Source organism: Anabrus simplex, chromosome 1 (assembly GCF_040414725.1).
Source record: "Anabrus simplex isolate iqAnaSimp1 chromosome 1, ASM4041472v1, whole genome shotgun sequence".
Classification (NCBI taxonomy): Eukaryota; Metazoa; Arthropoda; class Insecta; order Orthoptera; family Tettigoniidae; genus Anabrus; species Anabrus simplex.
The window spans coordinates 132,364,324-132,387,979 of NC_090265.1; the positions used below are offsets into that span (position 1 = coordinate 132,364,324).

At 41.1% G+C, this 23,656-nt stretch overlaps 1 protein-coding gene across 1 annotated transcript in view; it reads left to right on the forward strand.

The window, feature by feature from the left end:
* Positions 1–23,656, forward strand: part of LOC136884825 (synaptic vesicle glycoprotein 2B) — a 134,385-nt gene that overhangs the window by 94,033 nt on the left and 16,696 nt on the right. Inside the window, exons 7-8 of the mRNA XM_067157116.2 lie at positions 7,965–8,152; positions 14,662–14,924. Of these exons, the coding sequence (XP_067013217.2) occupies positions 7,965–8,152; positions 14,662–14,924 (451 nt within the window). The remainder of the gene's footprint in view (positions 1–7,964; positions 8,153–14,661; positions 14,925–23,656) is intronic.

Here is a 23,656-nt window from a genome sequence, read left to right on the forward strand (position 1 = left end):
GTTCCTCCGCTATCACGCACACAGTTAATCGGCGATCGTTCGAGATTAATGTCCTCACCTTCTCAATGTTTTCGTCACTGACGGCGGTCGCCAGTCTTCCGCTACGGGGGTTGTCAGAAACACTTTCCCGGCCTCTTCAAAAACGGGCGGACCACTTGTACACACACTTCAAGGACAATGCTTGATCTTCATAAACGCGTACCAGCATCGTATGCGTTTCTTTCGGTATCTTGCCAAGCTTGAAACAAAACTGTACATTGATCTTTTGGTCGTTCATGTTCCTGTTCGCAGTTCGGAACCAACGCACTAAACACGCACTGTGTAAAACAGGTCTTACACGGCACACACACAATGCTCAACTGAACAACGTTGGGAGCAGGTGGTCAAAACCTGCTGCCACGCAGGTGCAGCGTTGTGTGTCGCCAGTGTTGCCAGATCGACCGTTCTGACTTCATTCACCGAACTTTATTGTCACAGGTTGTATATATAAAATAAGAGTTTTGTCTGTACATAGCTCAGAATTTAAAAAAGAATTGTATTTCTGTACCGGTCGTGTCCACAGTAACAAGAAAATGCATTTTTTAAATTTTCGTGATGTCTGTCTGTCTGTCTGTCTGTCTGTCTGTCTGTCTGTCTGTCTGTCTGTCTGTCTGTCTGTCTGTCTGTCTGTCTGTCTGTCTGTCTGTCTGTCTGTTTGTATGTATGTACTTGCATCACGAGAAAACGGCTGAATAGAATTTAATGAATGTCGGTATTCAAAATCGGAGAATAAGTCGCTATAATTTAGGCCATAAATAATTTTATTCACTCTGAGTGAAAATGGAGTTTAGTGGAAGGCCTAAAATTTAATGATCAAATATTTATGTTGTTAGTGGCCCTATCGATATACTACATATCTAAAGTTATATAGAATTAAATTTCCCATCATTTATGTTTTATACGGTTTTACCGTAACGGTTATGATAAATGAGATATTCATGAATTTGGATTTGTTATTGCTAAGTCCATATCAGCGCCGAGTCACGAGCAAATGGGTAAACAGATGTTAATGAAAATTGGTGTGTAAAGTCGGGGAATAAGGAACTACAGTCTACGCTATAAATAATTTTATAAGACGCCCTAATATCACAGAGTCGGAAGAAAACTAAATTTTAAGGCCTACAATAGAGAAAGCTCATAAAATTGATCAACAATAACATTATGTTGAGCATTGTTTGTTGTGATGTGCTTTGTGTCTTCTGTTGCCACTCATCTTCGATATATGGGATTACTGCTGCGTACCGAGTATAACAGCTTACCTGAATACTGGCGAAAAGTACCTGGGAAGTTAGATCTCTCTCTTCTTTAGCATGCTATTCCTCTGGTTCATAAATTTTCTGATACTATTGGTACGTAACACACTGGTTCATCATAGCATTCCAGCTATTTACTCCTTACTCTGAGGCACTCATTGGAATGAGCAATGTGCACATTTAACGGAGTAATGGCAGAGGAGTGTTCACGTCTGTCTGCAGCCTGGTCATTCAGCACTGGAACTTTGTGCACTGTTAGATCGGCAGCGTAATACTACTTGTGTGTAACTAAAGCACAATAGCACTACCACTTTGAAACTTCACAACATCTCAGTTCGCAAGTCACCGCGGTCGGAGCAGATGTTTATTGTCTGGCCTTCAGAGTTGAGATGGGCGCGTGCCCAGCAGCCATGCTTACCCCTCACACCCCTTACCCCGCACCCAAGCGTCTCCTCGTCAGACCTTTTCAATTTATTGTACTATATCCTCAATCAACCACTACTGATCTGCATTTAAGACAGTCGCGCAGGTGGCAGATTCCCTATCTGTTGCTTTCCTAGCCTTTTCTTAAATGATCGCTAAGAAATCGGAAAAATATTGAACATCTCCCTTGGTAAGTTATTCCAATCCCTAACTCCCCTTCCTATAAATGAATATTTGCCCCAATTTGTCCTCTTGAATTCCAACTTTATCTTCACATTGTGATCTTTCCTATTTTTAAAGACACCGCTCAGACTTATTCGTCTACTGATGTCCTCCCACGCCATCTCTCCACTGACAGCTTGGAACATACCACTTAGTCGAGCAGCTTGTATCCTTTCTCCCAAGTCTTCCCAGTCCAAACTTTGCAACATTTTTGTTACGCTAATCATTTGTCGGAAATCACCCAGAACAAATCGAGCTGTTTTTCTTTGGATTTTTTCCAGTTCTTGAATTAAGTAATCCTGGTGAGGGTCCCATACACTGGAACCATACTCTAGTTGGGGTCTTACCAGAGACTTATATGCCCTCTCCTAAATACCCTCATAAGCATAGTACAACTGGAGTGTGTTTGGAAATGTGACAAGAGTCAGTTCAACAATGAACTTGCATACGAAAGAACGAGCCGTCATTTGGCGTGCCACAATACTGGCGTGGAATGACATTTGTAGACGAATAAGTTTGAGTGGCGTCTTTAAAAGTAGGAAAGATCACAATATAAAGTTGGAATTCAAGACGACAAATTGGGGAAATATTCATTTATAGGAAGGGGAGTTAGGGATTGGAATAACTTACCAGGGAGATGTTCAATAAATATCCAATTTCTTTGAAATCATTTAAGAAAAGGCTAGGAAAGCAACAGATAGGGAATCTGTCACCTGGGTGACTCCTCTAAATGCAGATCAGTATTGATTGATTGATTGATTGATTGATTGATTGATTGATTGATTGATTGATTGATTGATTGATTGATTGATTGATGCAGAACTCAAAACCACTGGACGCACTTTTATGTCCTCAAATACTAATTTATTTAATAATACTGAATGATATTTCAAAACTGTCCGGCTCCATGGCTAAATGGTTACCGTGCTGGCCTTTGGCCACAGGGGTCCCGGGTTCGATTCCCAGCAGGGTCGGGAATTTTAACCATAATTGGTTAATTCCGCTGACATGGGGGCTGGGTGTGTGTGTCGTCTTCATCATCATTTCATCCTCATCACGACGCGCAGGTCGCCTGCAGGTGTCAAATCAAAAGACCTGCATCTGGCGAGCCGAACTTGTCCTCGGACACTCCCGGCACTAAAAGCCATACGCCATTTCATTTGATTTCATATTTCAAAACTGATTGTCTGCATACTCCTTCCTTTTTAATTACCGGGCGAGTTGGCCGTGCGGTTAGGAGCGCGCACCTGTTATCTCACAACCGGAAGATAGTGCGTTCGAACCCCACTGTCGGCAGCCCTGAAGATGGTTTTCCGTGGTTTCCCATTTTCACACCAGGCAAATGCCGGGGCTGTACCTTAATTAAGGCCACGGCCGCTTCCTTCCAATTCCTAGACCTTTCCTATCCCATCGTCGCCGTAAGACATATCTGTGTTGGTGCGACGTGAAGCAAATAGCAGAAAAAGTAGTAGTAGTAGTAGTAGTAGTAGTAGTAGTAGTACTCAGTCTGCCACTGCTAAGCAGCTTCTTGAAAAGGCATCGCAGTGCAACTGATTAGCCCATATGACACAGTTTAGGTGAAACGTTGCACATATGACTTAATAACCCAAAAGTTTGGTTCTGTTGCTGAGATTTTTCGATCAGTGGCCGTGAAAACTTTAGTTGGCAACTAGATTGCTATCACTATTATAATTCCAAAACTTTTATGTTATAGCCTACAGGGTGTATCATATACCCACACAAATATCAAGGATAATCTTCGCGTTATATTAGGAATGATGGTGCTATCGGATTGGCGGAGAAAATTTTCTTTTCGAGAAAATGAGCTTACTTTGTTACTTATGGGTGCGCGATTCAAATTGACGAAAGCATCAGAGAAGGGAAGGGAGGGGAAATGGGAAGTGGGAGACAGATATAATGCGCGACACATCCTGAACAGAGTCCAAACGTCACTTCTACACCGTTCTTAATTGTGCGTCGAAGTAGGAGGGGGCCGTATTGAACATATACGGTAATCAAACCATTGGCCGTATTGTTTCCTTCGTTCAGTATTTCATTCCATTTACAATTTTGTGAGTGAAGGAACACACAATCGTGGGGCGGTAGTGTTGCATCTGGGAGCATGTTAAATAATAAAGAACTGCGACCAACAGACGAGAGGAGAAAGGATCTGGTGCGACTCTTTACCACTCTGATTTAAAAATATTAAATAGAATTAAAATGAAAAAATATTAACATATTCATGAAACACAATACTCAATTGTCGGACTATGTACTTACACTTAGTTCTTACCTGATTATTTACACATACAATATTTGATGGGCGCCAGCTACAACTCAGTGCAGCAATAATAGAGTGAGAGTCTTGAATATCTCTAGGGTGTGAGGTAATAAGCTTACTTAAACAGCATAACATATAGGTTCTAGGAAAAGGGCCATTAAATTTGAGGTTATCTAATTCTACCATTGAAATAAAACAATAAATTAATTTGATATTGAACAAAATATATTCTTTAATTTTTGTCTTAAAATAGTAAGACTTGCTGCGATAAAACAAATGAGAACATAAAATTATGACGTTATAACTGAAAGAAACTAGGCATTAAATTTGAATTCCTCTTGACAGGACATTTAAAAGTTATACAAGATATATATATCCTTCACTGTTCACTTGACTGTACCTTAGAGTGTAATTACGACGTATTCCTTTGAGTTGGTGTCTGCTGTAGGTGTCTGAAGCCTATTTGGTGATGTATCTTTTTGTTTCACTGACGAGATATAGCATGGCTTGAAATTAGATTCACACTTGACAATCAACTTTACAAGTAATTCACTGATATTCTGAATTACGACAACTCAATATTCAGCTGTCACCGCACTGACACAAAAACTCGACCGAACAGGTATACGAAACACACTCCGAACATTTAATCCATATGGTGAGTGGCGACTAAGTGTCCATGTGACTGCTGCTTCTCCATCCAAATGACTGACTACTACCATCTCAGTAGTACTCCGTAAGGCAAGGCTCGATATCCCACTGACTTCATGGCAAGTCTCTCCATTCATCTCCTTCCAACCAACTGCTTCTAACTAACTGAACTCTCCGACTGACCGACCGTCTGAGGCCTCTCCTTCCAAATGACTGACGCTGTAATATACGGTCAGCTTAAATAGGCATTAGTTGACACACCTATGTAATCTCCAAAAATAGTAATGACGTCACGCCCAACCAACTCAAAGTGTTACATACTATGGTGAAATAGCCTAAAGCACTCTTGGTGTTTCCTAAAAATGATGTCATCAGTAAATGCATACAATGACAGAGAGATGACTCGACAGTTATGGTAGCAGTATTGCAACATGTGTTGCAATGTCAAAAGTTATTTTACACAATAGATCCATATCTGATATTATGCAGTAACTTTTACTTTACCTGTTTCTAATGCTAACCTACACACACACACACACATCGGGCGAGTTGGCCGTGTGGATAGAGGCGCGCGGCTCTAAGCTTGCATTCGGGAGGTAGTGGGTTCGAATCCCACTGTCGGCAGCCCTGAAGATGGTTTCCGTGGTTTCCCATTTTCACACCAGGCAAATGCTGGGGCTGTACCTCAATGAAGGCCACGGCCGCTTCCTTCCATCGTCGCCATAAGACCTACCTGAGTCGGTGCGACGTAAAGCCACTAGCGAAAAAAATACACACACACATATAAAAACAAATTAAGTGCAATCACGCAAGCGATAATCAATTACTACATAGCGAAATCAGATTACAGAATTGAATTAAATAATAATAATAATACAGATATAATCTTGTAACGGGATTTGAACCGTTACACTGGTACATTCCTTGACTGACAAGTGTGTCTTAATTACAGTGTGTTCTTGTGCTGTGTGTGCAATTTCGGCTGTTTAATACACGAACTCTGGATATTGCCTGTAACAGATAGGACACTCCTGTGCGAGTCGAACGAGGAAACGTGTGCATACGCGCGCGGAGCATTATCTCTGTCTCCATCATGCATCTCAATACCCCTCCCTCTCCTTCTCTTTCCTGAAGCACGCAGCGGCTTGTGCTCTGGCCCTCGCGGAGCATTATCTCTGTCTCCATCATGCATCTCAATACCCCTCCCTCTCCTTCTCTTTCCTGAAGCACGCAGTGGCTTGTGCTCTGGCCCTCGCGGAGCATTATCTCTGTCTCCACCATACACCTCAATACCCCTCCCTCTCCTTCTCTTCCCTGAAGCACGGCAGCGGCTTGTGCTCTGGCCCTCGCGGAGCATTATCTCTGTCTCCATCATGCACCTCAATTTCCCCCTCTCCCCTTCTCTTTCCTGAAGCACGCAGCGGCTTGTGCTCTGGCCCTGGCGGAGCATTATCTCTGTCTCCATCATGCACCTCAATTTCCCCCTCTCCCCTTCTCTTTCCTGAAGCACGGCAGCGGCTTGTGCTCTGGCCCTCGCGGAGCATTATCTCTGTCTCCATCATGCACCTCAATTCCCCTCCCTCCCCTTCTCTTTCCTGAAGCACGACAGCGGCTTGTGCTCTGGCCCTGGCGGAGCATTATCTCTGTCTCCATCATACACCCACTTCCCCTCCCTCCCCTTCTCTTTCCTGAAGCACGCAGTGGCTTGTGCTCTGGCCCTGGCGGAGCATTATCTCTGTCTCCATCATACACCTCAATTTCCCCCTCTCCCCTTCTCTTTCCTGAAGCACACAGCGGCTTGTGCTCTGGCCCTGGCGGAGCATTATCTCTGTCTCCATCATACACCTCAATTTCCCCCTCTCCCCTTCTCTTTCCTGAAGCACGGCAGCGGCTTGCGCTCTGGCCCTGGCGGAGCATTATCTCTGTCTCCATCATACACCCACTTCCCCTCCCTCCCCTTCTCTTTCCTGAAGCACGGCAGCGGCTTGTGCTCTGGCCCTGGCGGAGCATTATCTCTGTCTCCATCATACACCTCAATTTCCCCCTCTCCCCTTCTCTTTCCTGAAGCACGACAGCGGCTTGCGCTCTGGCCCTCGCGGAGCATTATCTCTGTCTCCATCATACACCCACTTCCCCTCCCTCCCCTTCTCTTTCCTGAAGCACGGCAGCGGCTTGCGCTCTGGCCCTGGCGGAACATTGTCTCTGTCTCCATCATACACCCACTTCCCCTCCCTCCCCTTCTCTTTCCTGAAGCACGACAGCGGCTTGCGCTCTGGCCCTGGCGGAACATCGTCTCTGTCTCCATCATACACCCACTTCCCCTCCCTCCCCTTCTCTTTCCTGAAGCACGACAGCGGCTTGCGCTCTGGCCCTCGCGGAGCATTATCTCTGTCTCCATCATACACCCACTTCCCCTCCCTCCCCTTCTCTTTCCTGAAGCACGGCAGCGGCTTGCGCTCTGGCCCTGGCGGAACATTGTCTCTGTCTCCATCATACACCCACTTCCCCTCCCTCCCCTTCTCTTTCCTGAAGCACGACAGCGGCTTGCGCTCTGGCCCTGGCGGAACATTGTCTCTGTCTCCATCATACACCCACTTCCCCTCCCTCCCCTTCTCTTTCCTGAAGCACGACAGCGGCTTGCGCTCTGGCCCTCGCGGAGCATTATCTCTGTCTCCATCATACACCCACTTCTCCTCCCTCGCCTCTTCCCTGAAGCACGCAGCGGCTTGTGCTCTGGCATAGGAAATACTACGGCGAGTTCGTCAATTTAAATCGCGCGCCCGTACCTAAATTTTCTCGAAACGTAACACTTTCTCCGCCAATCCGATTGCGCCATCGTTCTTAATATAACACGAGGAGTATCCATGATTTTTTTGTCGATATAGTTTGTATACTATATAATTTATTTTACATAATTTATGCTGCTTATTACCCTCTTCTACACTTATGTATTTACCATATATTTTAATTACAGGCTATTGGAAAAGTCTGAGTAGGAGTTGATTAAGTTGTCCATTCGCCTGGGCTGTTTGCTAGTAGAAGCGAAGAAATATTCGCAATCTCTGTACTTCTTCATTTCCTTCCATGTTACACAGGTAAAGGCCATCCAAATGGACTCACAGCCTCGTCGTGAGAGTGTCTTGGCTGCTCCACCCGTGGCGAACGTCAAGTCCGCTCGGGAACTCTTCAAGAACATGCTGCATCAAACATTACCGCTCTTTCGGCCGCCATATCTGGTGAATACCTTGTTGGCGTGCCTCCTAGACTTCGCTATATTTTCATGGTGAGCATCCTCTTCAATATTTAATCCATTCAATAATAATAATAATAATAATAATAATAATAATAATAATAATAATAATAATAATAATAATAATAATATAAATAAAGTTGTAGGGAGTCCGCTGTTTGTAATTTCGCTTATTTTGCCAATTTTTGAGATATGTGTCCATTTTAGGTCAGCTGAATACCGTATCAGTGGTTTCTAGCTTTCGTATCTGTCTGTCTGTCTGTCTGTCTGTCTGTCTGTTCCACCATCATGGTGAAACGGCCAAACGTCATATTTAGAGTATACTCATCCAGGAGCAGGTTCTGATATGCATATAGGGCCGATGACCTTTGATGTTAGGCCCCTTAAAACAACAAGCAAGCGATATGCATATAATTTAAAAGTCATGGAAGAGAGAGGGATTTTATAGGAAGAACAAACGAGTCATTTGATATTTTCCCGTTCACTATTGATTTTCCGTGAAATCTTTAGACTATATTTGAAACTCCCTTCATTTTGAATACATTTTTGTTGTCCACGTAATTCAAATGACGGAGAAATCACTATTTTCTGCGGGTTTCGTGCTCTGTGTTGGATGATGGACAGCCTCGCAGACCGAAAACGAACCTACCGGTTACCATGGCTATATCTCTGGTTGCTTGCCAGCAAAGAAGAAACATAACATAATGTAATTTTCGTCATCATCCCTGTAAACTCGTAGTTGTTCCTTGATCAGAAGGCGAGAGAGACGTCAAGCTAGCATTCTGTGAGATATTTGTGGAATACGGTTGGAGGCAGGGTGCGAAATCGCAGGGGGATGGAGGGTTCGCCCCCCAACCAGTGACGATTTTATCTTAAAGGTTCCTGGAGAGAGAGAGAGTGTGTGTGTGTGTTTCAGATAGGTAGCCAATAGTACAATATTCACTTAAGGAGTGTACAAACGAAATAACTTTCCAGTGTTTATCATGCGTATTTTACTAACACAATTCAAACAAAAAAAATCTAAAATTTACATTTTTCTGGGGGAGGGGGTAATTTTCTTATTGGGAAATTAACCCCCAGTAAATAAATTACCCCCCCCCCACCGGGTATTACCTGAAATAAACACTAGTAGTTAAACCCTATGATCCTTCTCCATCTCACCATTTCTTTCTGGTTTCGCATCCTGGTTGGAGGTTACAATCGTCTTCTAATAGTACTAAGGATGACTGTTTATATTTCAACATCACCGCGGAGTGTAGACCATTATCTCACACCGTACGGTGTTTCCTGACATTTGCTATAATTTTTATATTTCTCTTCTACTTCCGTTTTCTGCTTTAATTTCTTGCCTCAGCTTTGCCACATCAGGCTTAAGTAATAACACCATAAGTCGTCTCCTTATCTGATTAGCTAAGAATCTCTGTGCCTAAATTTCTCCTCTGTTACCGCTTTCTTAAATCCGTGACTCATATCACCACAACTTAGTGAGGTACATTTCATTTTCCAATACATTCACTTGGTATTTACTTATTTCTCCTATCCGGCTGTCCTCAGTTATCTAGCTTCAATTAATGCCAACTTTCTTAACTGTACTAATTTCTTCCTTAATTTCTCCGTACATATGCGAGTGCTAATCCCGAAACCTGTACACTTTCCTTTGTGGGAACATTGTAAGATGTTCAAATGTGTAATATTTTGACCCCAAGAAATATCGAAATATGGAAGCAAATTTAATGATGGTGCGGACCTTCGTTTCGGGGTAATTGCTGGCTAATCGGTAAGTCGTATCACAAAAGAGATGATAGCACAATCGCCGCTCAACTACAATTCATGTCCAACTCATCTACAACTTTGGTCCTATGAGTTTTTGTCGTATTTACGTTAGAGCTGCATTTCTACATTATAATACAATCTCCCCAACGCACTGTGACTGGCATTAGGAAAAGGGGTCCCTGAATTTGAACCTTAAATTGTTCATACTGACGCATGGAAAACAAATGACTACGCGCTGCCGGCACTATCGAGATGTAAACAAGTTTTTTTATTAAGTTTGCAATTAATGTATCATAAATTATGTCCGCTATTGAGCGGAGCCGAAGAAAGAAGCGTAATAAAACTTTCAAAAAGAATGAAATGTTATTGAATTTAACATCTAGAGAATAAGAAATATCGCGTTGTATATATCGTTAAAAATACGGCATTAATCCTTAATTCTTCAATAAAAAGTCGTCCAGTCTTGTACCGTACAAGATATAAGCTATAATCGAGAATTCATCTTAGGCTTACCTGTGTGTTGGGAAATCCGGTTGCAGGTTATGTTAGACCATGGATAACACTGACAGTGTCAAAGCTTTAGTTAAGCTAAAATGTGTTTCAAAGTCAGCGTCATCGTAGTCTTCAAGGTATGTAGCGCATTCCTTTTATCCGCCTAGGACGTTTTATTGCATAATCTTGGTTATATTCCTCGTCGCTGTGATTTTCTCTTTCAGTTAAATACTCCAACCGTCTACGATCTGTCATCTTGAAAGGCTATTTATTATCTTTTCCTGTTCTACTGGCTAACCTTTCTCCGGTAAAATTTTAAACCGAGATGTTGTTGGTGAATGTAAATGTAACTTATCTCGGTTTACGTAGCTTTAAACCGAAATAAAAGTGTTTACTCGCGTTGGTGAATACGAGCTTAAGTGGAAGACCAAAGCAAACATGGGAGGAATAAGTAGGCAAAGCACTGACAGGAAATTAACTTCAATCAATCAATCAATCAATCAATCAATCAATCAATCAATCAATCAATCAAGCAAGCAAGCAATCAATTAATTAATCAATCGATCGATCAATCAATCAATCAATCAATCAATCAATCAATCATCATCTGCATTTAGGGTGGTCGTCTAGGTGGCAGATTCCTTACCAATTGTTTGCCTAGGTCTTTCTTAAATATTTTCAACGAATTTGGAAATGCATCGAACATTTCCCCTGATACTTTATTCCAATCCCTAACTCCTCGTCCTATAAATGAATATTTACCCCAATTTGTCCTCTTGAATTCTAACTATCTTCACATTATGATCTTCCCTAGCTCCACTCAAGCTTATTCTTCTACTTATGGCATTCTACGCCAACTCACCACTGACCTTGATATGAATAGGGCTGGAATTCTGACCAGAAACCGTGTAAAATGGAAAGCTGTCTTTAAAACATTTACACCTGGCAGTAGAAAAGGATCGTATGTAAGTAAATAAATAAGTTACAGTAAAATAACTATCTACTCCACACTCAGCATCTCGCAGTTATTTGGCACAATGAAAACTCAGTCCAAAACTCCCTCGTGAACTATTATCCCTCTGGATTTTGAATGTTAATCGATGGTGAAACATGTATCAGTGAAATGAGAAATAAAAACCATGATATTAAAAACTCAGTCACATTAAAATGATTTCCTAAAACACCATTAAGAAAACCGCATCGTCCTCCGGTTTTCGGGGTCTTCAAAGAACATTTCGATTGAAGGGCCGTTAGTATTATTGTCTCCAAGTTTGATAGTAATTTGTTCTGTTATTCAGCGCCTCATCAAAAGAGTTCTAGATTCTAAAGTTGAACAATTGAGACATTGACATTGGAAAGGTAGTAAGTCATAAAATGTGAGTTTTACAGGAAAATAAAAAATAGTTTTTTCAGCATTCTTAAGCAGATGTTACTGAAGATAAATAATGTAAAACCAAGAAATAATCCATTTATCACTTTAACACAAATATTTATGATAATTATGATTCAGGCACAAATTGTACGATAACATACGTTGTAAAAATACTGTGTAATCAGTTTGTCAGCTGAAGTGTATGTTTCAAACGGAAATTTCACGATAAAATAAATTATATTTTTCATCCAAGAAATCCAGCATAGCCAATGAGTCCTTAATACGGTTCGCTGATGATTAATCTCCTTCCAAGTGGTTGTGAGGTCTTCATGTTGTCTATCACGTGATAGAACCGCCCCCTTTTGAGGACATTGTACTCCTTTCACGGTTTTAACTCGTTGAACGACTGCCTTGTCTTGACTTAGGGAAGTTCAGCTTTTGAAATCCTTAGCCACCTCACAGTGCTAATATTAAGGCGTTGAGTATTTAAATATCTCTTGCTTTCCATGGCGAAGTCACAAAAATCCTCAGGCGTCATCATGATTACATGGAATGGTCGGAAATGTTTAGCCTCTCTAAGTATTTCCGCATCTCCTTCTGAAACCGTTGTTGGCCAGACACATGTACCTATTTTTGAAAACAAACAACTAGTATGAACGTCATATCAAGGTGCTGGCAATAACGACTTACCATTTTGAATGGAATAAGTTTCGGAGGTATTCTGGCAACAACAAATGGAAAAGGTTGTACCGAATTCCACCAGAGACACGGGCTGACTTACTACCTTCTCCATGCCAAACGTTGTTGAGTTACCATAGCCGTCTTGCGCCAATCGTAGAAACTAATCTACTGTACCAGTTGACTTGCTTTCCATTCCATTAGCATTAGCGTTTATTATGTTCTCCATAAAAAAATAAATTTCGATTATTATTGTTATGGGGATACCCGTGGAGCAGAAAGAGGTTAAAGAAGGTGCCGGGGTGAATGGGTCTAACTACAATGTCAAGAATAGAATTTAAAACTTAAACTGAAGGTTATATTTTAGAGCTTAAAACTTAACAATTGTTTCATGACAATATTACAGGTAGGTACAAGTAGCAATCATTAAACAAGATTGAGAAATGGTACAAGATACAGAACCTTAGCACTTTGGGCTTTAAGCCTCTAGTTTTACAGTTTTACAAAAGGAAGAGGTATTATATAATGAGGGGCAGAAATCCCCTAATTCAAGAGCACTTGCTCCCTAAAGGCAAAATATCTAGCCTCCCAAGAGGCACACTTTACAGTTACACAATTTGAAAAAGAGCTAACAGGCTCTCGGTTCCATATTGCCTACTCAAGGCAACATTACATCATTATTTCCCAAATGGAACTTATTTTTACAGGGGTATTAAATACCCAACCTACTGAGTCTTCGTGGAATAAGAACAGGTTAAGTAAATGGCCCGAAACACAAACTGAATGGAGGCTTATACTTGCACTTCTAGATATGAACACTAAAACAACCTAAGGGGCTCTAGGCCGATGAAACAGCGGCTGTTCCCAAACTACTGAGGTGACTCGAATAGAAGTTGCTTTACCACATTACAGAATGAAAAACAGTTATAAAAACGTAGTCACCTCAAACCAAGATGAAGGGAAGCTCGAGAGGGTACATCACTCTCTATCCCCGATTTACAGTTAAAGATTTTATGACGTTTTTACATTAGCCGACAGAAAGTTACATTTTTAGAAAAGGTAGGTTACATAGTTAATGATTCAGACCTTTCCCTCGGGTTAAACTGCGGAGTTAGCAAGAAAGAAAGATGTTATGTGGCCATTACCTTGTAGAAGTTCTAGCAGCTGACGAAAGAGGCCAGCCGCCTCCCGCTTTGACACATACACTCAGTAAGGTGACGATCAATTGGCCAAGAAACGTGAAAAGCCGCAGTTCATAAACCCTCAGGGAAGATACGAGATTATTCAAGACGAAACCAGCCACACCCTCTCATTTTAATTGGTCAATTTCAAAGTTACACTCAGAGTCGAAGAAGAAGGCTGTGATAAGTTGAAAATTAATTACAGAAATTTGGGATTGGCTAGATTCAAAACTGGCGTAAATAAAAAGGAAATATTGCCAACCCAAAAATAAACGAACATCATTCAGTTACAAAACCTAGAAACACAAAACTTCCTTAAATAATAACTTCTTACACCTCGTACCAAGGTGCGTGATCGTAGTTTTAGTAGTGTCATCTGTGGAAGAATGTCCAAACTTCTTGATGAATGGCAAATAAAACAAGGAGAAATTCACTCAGTTTAGGCAACTGCACAGTAACAAAATTACATCATATTTCTGTAGTGACATCTTCTGAGTAAAGTTCTAAGTTGGTGTAGTTTCAGTTTCGTTGTTTTACCAATAGAGGAGTTCATTTAGGCGCTAGTTTTGAATGCTTGGCGTTGAGGTGTACCTCCCGGTGCAATTATTATTATTATTATTATTATTATTATTATTATTATTATTATTATTATTATTATTATTATTATTATTAATATATAGTTTTTTTTACTTACTACATTTCCCATGTCAACGCCTCAATTCATGTACCTCAATGCGTCACGCAGTAAAAATTGCTGCTTGTGCCATCTCTCAATCTCATAGTTATCATTCAGTTTGATCAAAGTGAATAAAAAATCATCAAATTGACATTGTTGGCCTTCTAGAATTTGAAATGAAATGTATTGACACTGGTAAAAAAAATCAAAGAGAATCCTACTGATTCAAATGATCCCATTTTCGTATGAAACAATAGTTAATTAATCCCTTCAGGCTTATAATTTTGTAAAGTAAGCCATAGCCACAGACAGGATATTTGATTCCCCTCTTTCTCTTTCTTTGCGTAAGGCAGACATTCAATCTTTACAGCGCTAACGGCTTTCAGCTGTGGTTACCGGAGCTGTTCAACCGCGTGTCCCAGTACACGGCGCTGCATCCCGGCCACGACCTCACGATGTGTGAGATGGTGCACGCCCTGGTGAACCACACCGCGCAGGAAGAGGAGCCGCGGTGCAGCAACGATGTGGACTCGGAGGTGTTCCAGAACACGCTCATCATAGGTGGAGCGACAGCACTAGCGTACATCCTGGCAGGGTACCTGGTGCCCCATCTCGGGAAAAGGAATGTGCTAAGTGAGTATGTTTACATTCATAGTAATAATATCGGCATGTTCCTACAGTATGTGTTGAGAGAGCCGGAGTGCCAGGCGGTGTTGTGGATCTAATCAAATACAGCAGAGACAATACGCGAGACACTGCGAGATATCGAGGGACAGCGATTAGAGCTCTATCTAGCGGAGTGACCTGGAGTTACTGATTCTGTCATAAGAGCACGTGTATTTGTTTGTGAAGTTTTTGGCGTTATTTATGCGTTTGCATTACGTTGACATAAGTAAATAGCAGCGTGTGTCATTCCTTGATATCTCCTCTCAACAAGAGTGGAATGATATGTGCTGTGTTTGGCTGCAATAACTATAAGTGCAGAAGGATTGGCGGTCTTCCGTTTCCCTCGCGAAAAGAATGTAAGTAAATATTGGGTTTGCATATATATTCTTCCATTTACAAAGAGATTTTCATACTACTTCCTGAACTTCTGACCTGCGCGACCCATATTTTAACTGGCTTAAAATATAACAAACTTATTTTATTGTATAGCGCAGCAGTTAAACTTTAGTACCGATGTGTTGTTGTAGGTGTGGTCTGTGGGTTTGATTTAATTCAGGAAGATGCATATGCTTATGTGTGTGACTGGTTGTGTTGCAAGAAAATATGGGTGATTTCAGAAATGTACATATTTTGTTGAAGCAATATGATGATGAAAATATGCTTTACCCCAATGTAATGGCAAGTATTGCTTTTTAGGAAAGTTTGAATGTTTTTGAGGCTAAATTTATAGATTTTCTTTCTGTTAGTAGACTTCAAGTTAAAAGGAAAATTGCCCAGCTCTTAAATGAAAATTCCTTGAATTATGTGTGTAAGGAATGTGCCGATATTTTTGTTGACAAGTGTTTTAATGTGATGATACAATGCTTTTAAATGAGAAAAAAGACAAATTTAGCCGTGAAAGTTCAGGCAGGAATGTTAAAGCTAAAGAAGTAATGCATAAATGAAAGATCAAGCCTTTTCACAGCAGTCCATTTCACATCTTGATTATGTGTCTAATTTCAGTGTTTAAATAATAACCTGTTAAATAATTCTTCATTCATTTTGGAGAATTGCTTTAGCAACTTTGAAGTTAAAATTTTAGTAACACTTTCTTTCTAGACGTAATTTATTTATCCATTTCCGTATATACATTTCCATTGGTATTTGAATTTAGCGCTAATTTCCAGGTCACGCCACTAAGAGCGCCACTTGCGACTTGTCTCCCATTTTAACAAGGCTAAATCCGGAAGTGTCACGTATTATCTCTACTGTATTTAGGTATGTCGTAATCAAGTACAGTGGACACCTTCTTAACCAACCAGCTCGGGGTCAGACCCTACTGTAAGTCGGATAACGAAATGATCGTTTAAATCGTAGTCAAGTTGTGAGTTTCACCAAGAGGAAAAGTCCTCTCAGTTTTATTGTGTGCATGAGGTGATGGTACCTCATGGGGAATAACGAAAGTACCTAGGTGTTAATATAAGAAGTGATCTTCATTGAGGTAATCATATTTACGAGGTAATTAAGAAAGGTTACAGATCTCTCCACAGGGTTATGAAAGTATTTAGGAGTTGTAGTATGGATGTAAAGGAGAGGACGTATAAGTCTCTGGTAAGACCGCAGTTAGAGTACGGCTCCAGAGTCTGGGACCCTCACCAGGACTACTTGATATGAGAACTGGAAAAAATTCAAAAGAAAGCACCACGATTTGTTCTGGGTGATTTGCGACAAAGGAGTAGTGTTACTAAAATGTTACAAACATTGAGCTGGGAAGACTTGGGAGTAAGGAGACGAGATGCTTGACTATGTGGTATGTTTCGAGCTGTCAGCGGAGAGATGGCGTGGAATGACATAAGTAGACGAATAAGCTTGAGTGGTGTCTTTAAAATTAGGAAATATAATATGAAGATAAGTTGGAATTCAAGAGGACAAATTGGTGCAAATATTCATTTACAGGACGAGGAGTGAGGGATTGGAATAATTTATCAAAGTAAATCTTCGATACAATTCCGAATTCCTTGAAAACATTTAAGAAACGGCTGGGTAAGCAATTGATAAGGAATCTGCTACCTCGACAACAGCCCTAAATGCAGATGATTGATTGATTGATTGATTGATTGATTGATTGATTGATTGATTGATTGATTGATTGATTGATTGATTGATTGATTGATTGATTGATTGATTGATTGATTGATTGATTGATTGATTGATTGATTGATTGATTGATTGATTGATTGATTGATTGACAGAATATAAAACGAAATAGAACATTAAAAGGGTATACGTTAAATCCTGAAGTAAAGTGAAATATAATGTTAAAAAATATGGGATTAACATCGAAATGAAATTCTTGCTACTTTATAATGCCAGTTACTCTTACCCATCTTCCAGCAGGACGACGTTCCTTGTTTAAAATCCAGATCCAAAGACAAGCACCTTTTACACCACCTTTTACCGCTAAATTATCAAATACAGGTTTCCATCTGCCGTTCTGTATTGAAACAACCGCTACTGATCCCAAGTACGTTCTTTCTTTTTTTTTCTTGAAGAGATTACAGTCTGCCTCTGTGGTGTAGTAGTTAGCATGATATGCTGCCACCCCGGGAGGCCCGGGTTTGATTCCCGGCTCTGCCACGAAATTTTAAAAGTGGTACGAGGACTGGAACGGGGTCCACTCAGCCTCGGAAGGTCAACTGAGTAGAGGTGGGTTCTATTCCCACCTCAGCCGTCCTGGAAATGGTTTTCCCTAGTTTCCCACTTCTCCTCCTGGTAAATGCCGGGTTGGTACCTAATTAAAGGCCACGTCCGCTTCCTTCACTCTCCCTTCCGATCTTGCCATCCCCCCCACAAGGCCCCTGTTCAGCATAGCAGGTGAGGCCGCCTGGGCGAAGTACTGGTCCACCTCCCGAGCTGTTTCCCCCCCGACCCAAAGTCTCACGCTCCAGGACACTGCCCTTGAAGCGCTAGAGATGAGATCCCTCGCTGAGTCCGGAGGAAAACCCAACCCTGGAGGGTAAACAGATTAAGAAAAAAGAAAGAAAGAAGACGAGATTACAAGGAGAAACCTTCCAAACATATCATGTAAAGAAACAAACTACAGTTGATAGCTTTTTACTACCTTCCTTTCCCAAATACAGTGTGAAATGTTATATTTATTACAGTGTTTGTAATTATTGAAGTGTGTATTTTGTGTTATTAGTAATGTTATATTTTGGCGTCCTCACATGTGAAAGTTTCTTTGCCTGAGGTGCCACCAACCCTTCTGAAGATCATACCTACATACTGTACCCGTCAAAGGCTTCAGTACATAAATAAATTATCGTGGCTCATAAGTATAACATTAGAATGGAGCACCTCCGATGAGCTTCGAACTCAGCCCGGTTATCGAAGCCTCACCTTCCTCTCCTAGAATGATTCGCTAGCTGAGTCGGTATTGCATTATCGGGCTGACTGGACCGTCCGATGGGGCGTTGATCTTCTAATAATTTTATAGCAGGGGAATATTAATTATGAGAGGAATACTAATTCATTACCAATGAGAAGAGACACAATATCTTGTATAACAATTTTACTATACTAGTGAAACACATCTTATTAACATGGATATGCCATACAACGCACTTTACATATGATACTTAAGGTGATCTTGACGTTTAAATGTTCGGTAGTCTTTCCCTACACTTCATCATACGTTCAATTATTCAAACTTAAGAGGCGTTCCCTCTTGAACTATTTACATTATTTCAGGCTTAGAGAGGCGCTTCTTCTCGAATTATTTCACTCTACACTTTCACTTCTCACTTTACACATATATTTAATCAGTATGGCCATACCCTGCTGTAATTCTGTTTACCTGCCGAATATTAATACATTCAAATTATATCAAGCTACGATATAAGTCTGCTAACATCGGATGAACTGAAATAAGCATATGTTTACTATGTACACTCCCAATCCTTTGAAAGTCGTATCACAACACTTCCCTAAGTGAATCATCGCCGAATAAGCAATATAATAAACACGCTCATTTCATTAGGATTTCCATCAATACACACATCAGAACATTATTTACACAACGTTGCTACCTGTGGACAAGCATAGTGCGACTCGATTACCAGACATCACAGACAGAGTATCTTATCACTTCCTGCAAGAAATGGACAAGAACAAATACATTTCACACACACACACGATGAATCACAGATGGCACAAGCCACCCGCTGTTGGTAACAGTGAGCACAAACTTTCACCGTCTCCTGGAATGAACTCAGGATCTTCTAAGACAGGGTATACCTAACCTGGAATTCCCTGCACGCTGTAAATAATTAAGGAAAGAAATTGGAGGGATCATTCTTTTAATGCACATTTGGAATCTATGCGACGTTGGCACTATTCAAATTAACACACGTAATCGCTGTGCAGAGAGGAAAGAAACCAGCCACTTGTATATGTTCCCTTTTACTTCCCCTTTTAAAGGGGCTCATAAATCTCCCAGCTGTGTCGCCCACGACCCACTTCCAACATCGGCCACAGGGCCCTCTCATACAATTGTTTCACGGCAAATTATCTCGCTTCTTTTCTTTCTGGCCACATCGGCTCTATGTCCGGCCGAAATCAACATATTCATAGCGCGGTATCCGCTTCGCGCATCTTAACAACAAACACCAAGGGAGCCTCACATTCTTACTTCACAATATCAATTAAGACTACAACCTGCCTAGCCGCCCTGTTCTTCCTCTCGATACCTCGAATACAATGCTACTTATTGATGAACTCCTGCCACACGGGTCCAAATTACCTCACGCACTCGCGAGCTAAATAATTCGACGTAATATACCCCACTGTCTCGATCCGTTGTTTCAGGTGCCTTAATTACTAATTAGGAGAAATTTCTACCAGGTGAAGTGCAAAAAAAAGGTGAATTACTGAAAAATCTTGATGACTCGTATATGCTATGGAAAGATGATAACTGGAGTCAATTTTACAGAATATTTAAGCCCTCTTTACTTGACAGCGCTTCACACTTAATTAATCTAAGGTCCTTATAATTACGTCATGCATTACCAAACCCCTATAAAAGTGGAAGAAAATATGGTTACACACACTCCACGCACTTAGTTAGATACGTGCCCATTTATGTTAATTGAGCCGTCTCAGTTTAGGCATAGGCTATATGAGGCTCGATGCACGACCCCTCCTACACACGGACAGCGATCATTACGGTTTCGTGCCGTTCCTACTATAATAATTAGCGGCACACTGTACGCGCAAACATCTTACTCAGATATATTCACAAACTTTAATAAATCACTGCATTACACTGCTCAAATTACAGAATGATCTCTTCATAAACGACTCACACACAAATCACGACGAACTACTACCGAACTGGCGTTGCACTGGAAATGAACTGGTAGTGTCTGCCTCTCAGCTTCTTCTTATATAGACGAGATGCTCGGATGCTGAGAGTGGGGGAAAATGCAACCTCTTCTGAAAATGTGCTCCGGTAGTACACAACGTAGAGTGACGTACAGGATATCAAATTGTAGCTCTTGTATTCCCATTTTCACTGAATGAATGTTATTGAAATAGCTTCGTAGATTCTCAAGCAATCTTAAAAACGTCCCTTTGTCTCTGTCGGTGAATGATGACGGGCACTAGGGGAATCCTCGAGTTAGTTGCCGCGGTTGGGGCTCAACATCTGGTAACCATTAAAACGAGCCCTTGTTACGGCGTAGTTATCGTTCTTTCAATTATGTAGAGCACTTCTCGGTCTCATAATGACACGTAAAATTCCCTGATTCGGATGAATGTTTACACGTGATTATCCGCTGAATATCTTGCGATTTATAAAAAATTAACAGGAAAAAACAATTGAACTCGATGAGTTGGCAGTGGTGAATGAATGAGGGAAATAGGGTATAATGTTTGTTCCCACGTTGGATATACTCTCTGGGCTCGGCTAGTGACCTAGATTCTGTGTCACGTGATAACGCGTCTCTTTTCATCTCGCTCGCGGTTGGAGTGAGAAAACTTCGAGTACAAGCGCTCTTGCACCGCCTTGCTGCTAATTACCAGCAACTAGAGTTGGGTCGCGCGACTCTGGATACTGCAAATCGAGTCCCGGAGCGGGTGGAAAGATTCTAACTTGGGCAGTTTTTATCGCAGAATGACGCGGAAAACGGCATATTTCATCTCCTGTGAATCATGACATACCATAGCTGACGTTGTGAACGGTCACAATACAGTGTAATTTTTTACATAAGTGTAAATATTTAGGAATAACTATGCGGACCAGAGGGGTAGTGTTCACGGAACACATCAGAGAGAGAACCATAGCTGGAATATTGGCAATCAACAGCATCAAGCACTTAAAACAGATCTCCATTGACACCGCAAGGATTTGTTTAGTATTAAAATAACACCTGTGGTTACCTATGGAAGGGAACTCATTTGGGACTATCTTAGCAAACAGCACTTAAAAGATTTGGAGAAGGTAAAAGCCCTCTACATAAAAAGAATGTCTTAGTGTATCAAAATTCACCTCATTTCGTCTAGTATATGAAACGACAAAAGAAAACTTCTTTATTGAAGATTTTCGGATTAAGATGCATCTACCTTACACTACGAGCTATGGAGACCTCTTGGACGAACTGAAGAGGAAAAAAGAAGAAATATGGGGAAAATGCTACTGTACTGATGCGATGACAACGACAGAGTGGACAGATAGCGGTTGCAAATTGAGACATTCAATGACCCGTTTTGCTATTCACGGGTTTCATCATAAGTGCTGCCAACGGAAGACGTAACTTATCATGTACCAAATCTGCAATGTGTGGTGTGGCAAGCGATGTGACAGATATCGTATCTCTCATTGTCTTTGACTGAATTAAGTAAAGAATAATTTATTTGTATATACCTTGTAATTAATTTTGGCCATTCGCCGCATTAAATTTTTATTATTATTATTATTATTATTATTATTATTATTATTATTATTATTATTATTATTATTAATGTTGTGTTGTGTTATGTTATAAAAAGTGCCATTCATAGAGTCAGTCGAGCTGCAATAGGACTTTCTGGCTCAGTGAGGAGCAATGGCAAACTACCTCATTTCAATTCTTGCTTGGTACGCTTCATTTTGGCCCCGCCATAGGTTTTTGCGATTTTCCCACAACTGCATAACCTTTCATGGTGCTATCTGAGGATCCAACCAGTCTTCGGGCTGAGGACCAAACAGACAGACTTTTTTTTTTTTTTGCTAGGGGCTTTACGTCGCACCGACACAGATAGGTCTTATAGCGACGATGGGATAGGAAAGGCCTAGGAGTTGGAAGGAAGCAGCCGTGGCCTTAATTAAGGTACAGCCCCAGCATTTGCCTGGTGTGAAAATGGGAAACCACGGAAAACCATCTTCAGGGCTGCCGATAGTGGGATTCGAACCTACTATCTCCCGGATGCAAGCTCACAGCCGCGCGCCTCTACGCGCACGGCCAACTCGCCCGGTGACAGACAGACACTTTAAATATTTCCAAAATGGCCACTCAAAAATAGAATGAGCGCATGATACTGTATGTTCCTCGAATGTAATATTTTATCCGACTTAATTTTATGTATTTATTTTCAAACCGAGCGAGTGGCTGTGTGGTTTGGGTCACGTAGCTGTAAGCTTGCATCCAGGTGATAGTGGGTTTGAAACCCAGTGCCGGCAGTCCTGAAGATGGTTTACCGTGGTTTCCTGTTTTCACACCAGGCAAATGCCGGGGATGTACCTTATCACGGCCACAGTTGATTCCTTGCCACCCCTAGTCCTTTCCTGTCCCATCATCGTCATAAGACCTATATGTGTCAGTGTGACGTGAAGGAAACTTAAAAAAACATCACAATTTAGATATAAACCCTGTAGATACCCGCAGGAAACATTATGTCTATAGATTAAATAGTTTTGGGGAAAATGTAACTCCGAGGAACTTATAGTCTGTAGTACCATGTGCTTATATTTTTTGAACGACTCTACATACAATACAGTATATGAATGAACCCCTTTGAGTATGTACAGTACATATTTTTTCTTAAAACCAACAGTTATAGCCTATGAAAGTAAAATAAATCTAGCTTTCCCAGCAATCCAACATCTGTCCGGTCCAGAGAAGGTCGGATTTCCGAGATTGCACTGTATTTCACTAGAAACCGTCATGCCAACAATTTGATATGCATGATACGATTTAATGCTTTCCAATGTCCTCCACGCCTGGTACTCTAGGTTACGAAGTACTGTTTTAACACCACCCTATGAATCATTAAGAGCTTGTATGTTGCCATTGATGCTTTCACGGCCCGTACTTACAGGCATGATACTGTACAGGCTTTTGGGCTTATGCTGTATCAAGAAAATAAGGTGAAATTCTTTAAGTTTCGCAGAGAACTGTGCTCTGCGTCATCAGAACAAAATCTCGACTGTCCAAGAGAAAGGCTGTTTAAACAATAAGCTTTCGAAATTTAGACGTTATAATAGAAGCGGAAATGGTACGTTCAGTTGTCACCAGATGGCTCTCCGAACGTGGCACAACGCTAGCGTTCGAAGCGGAAGCTGACCAAACCATCAGAATCAGTCTAAGAGGGTCACATAACATGTGTATGTAACGTATGACATTGACAGGTGTATGACATTGACACAAGCCTGGATTGAAACATCTGGCGATGAGGAACGTATG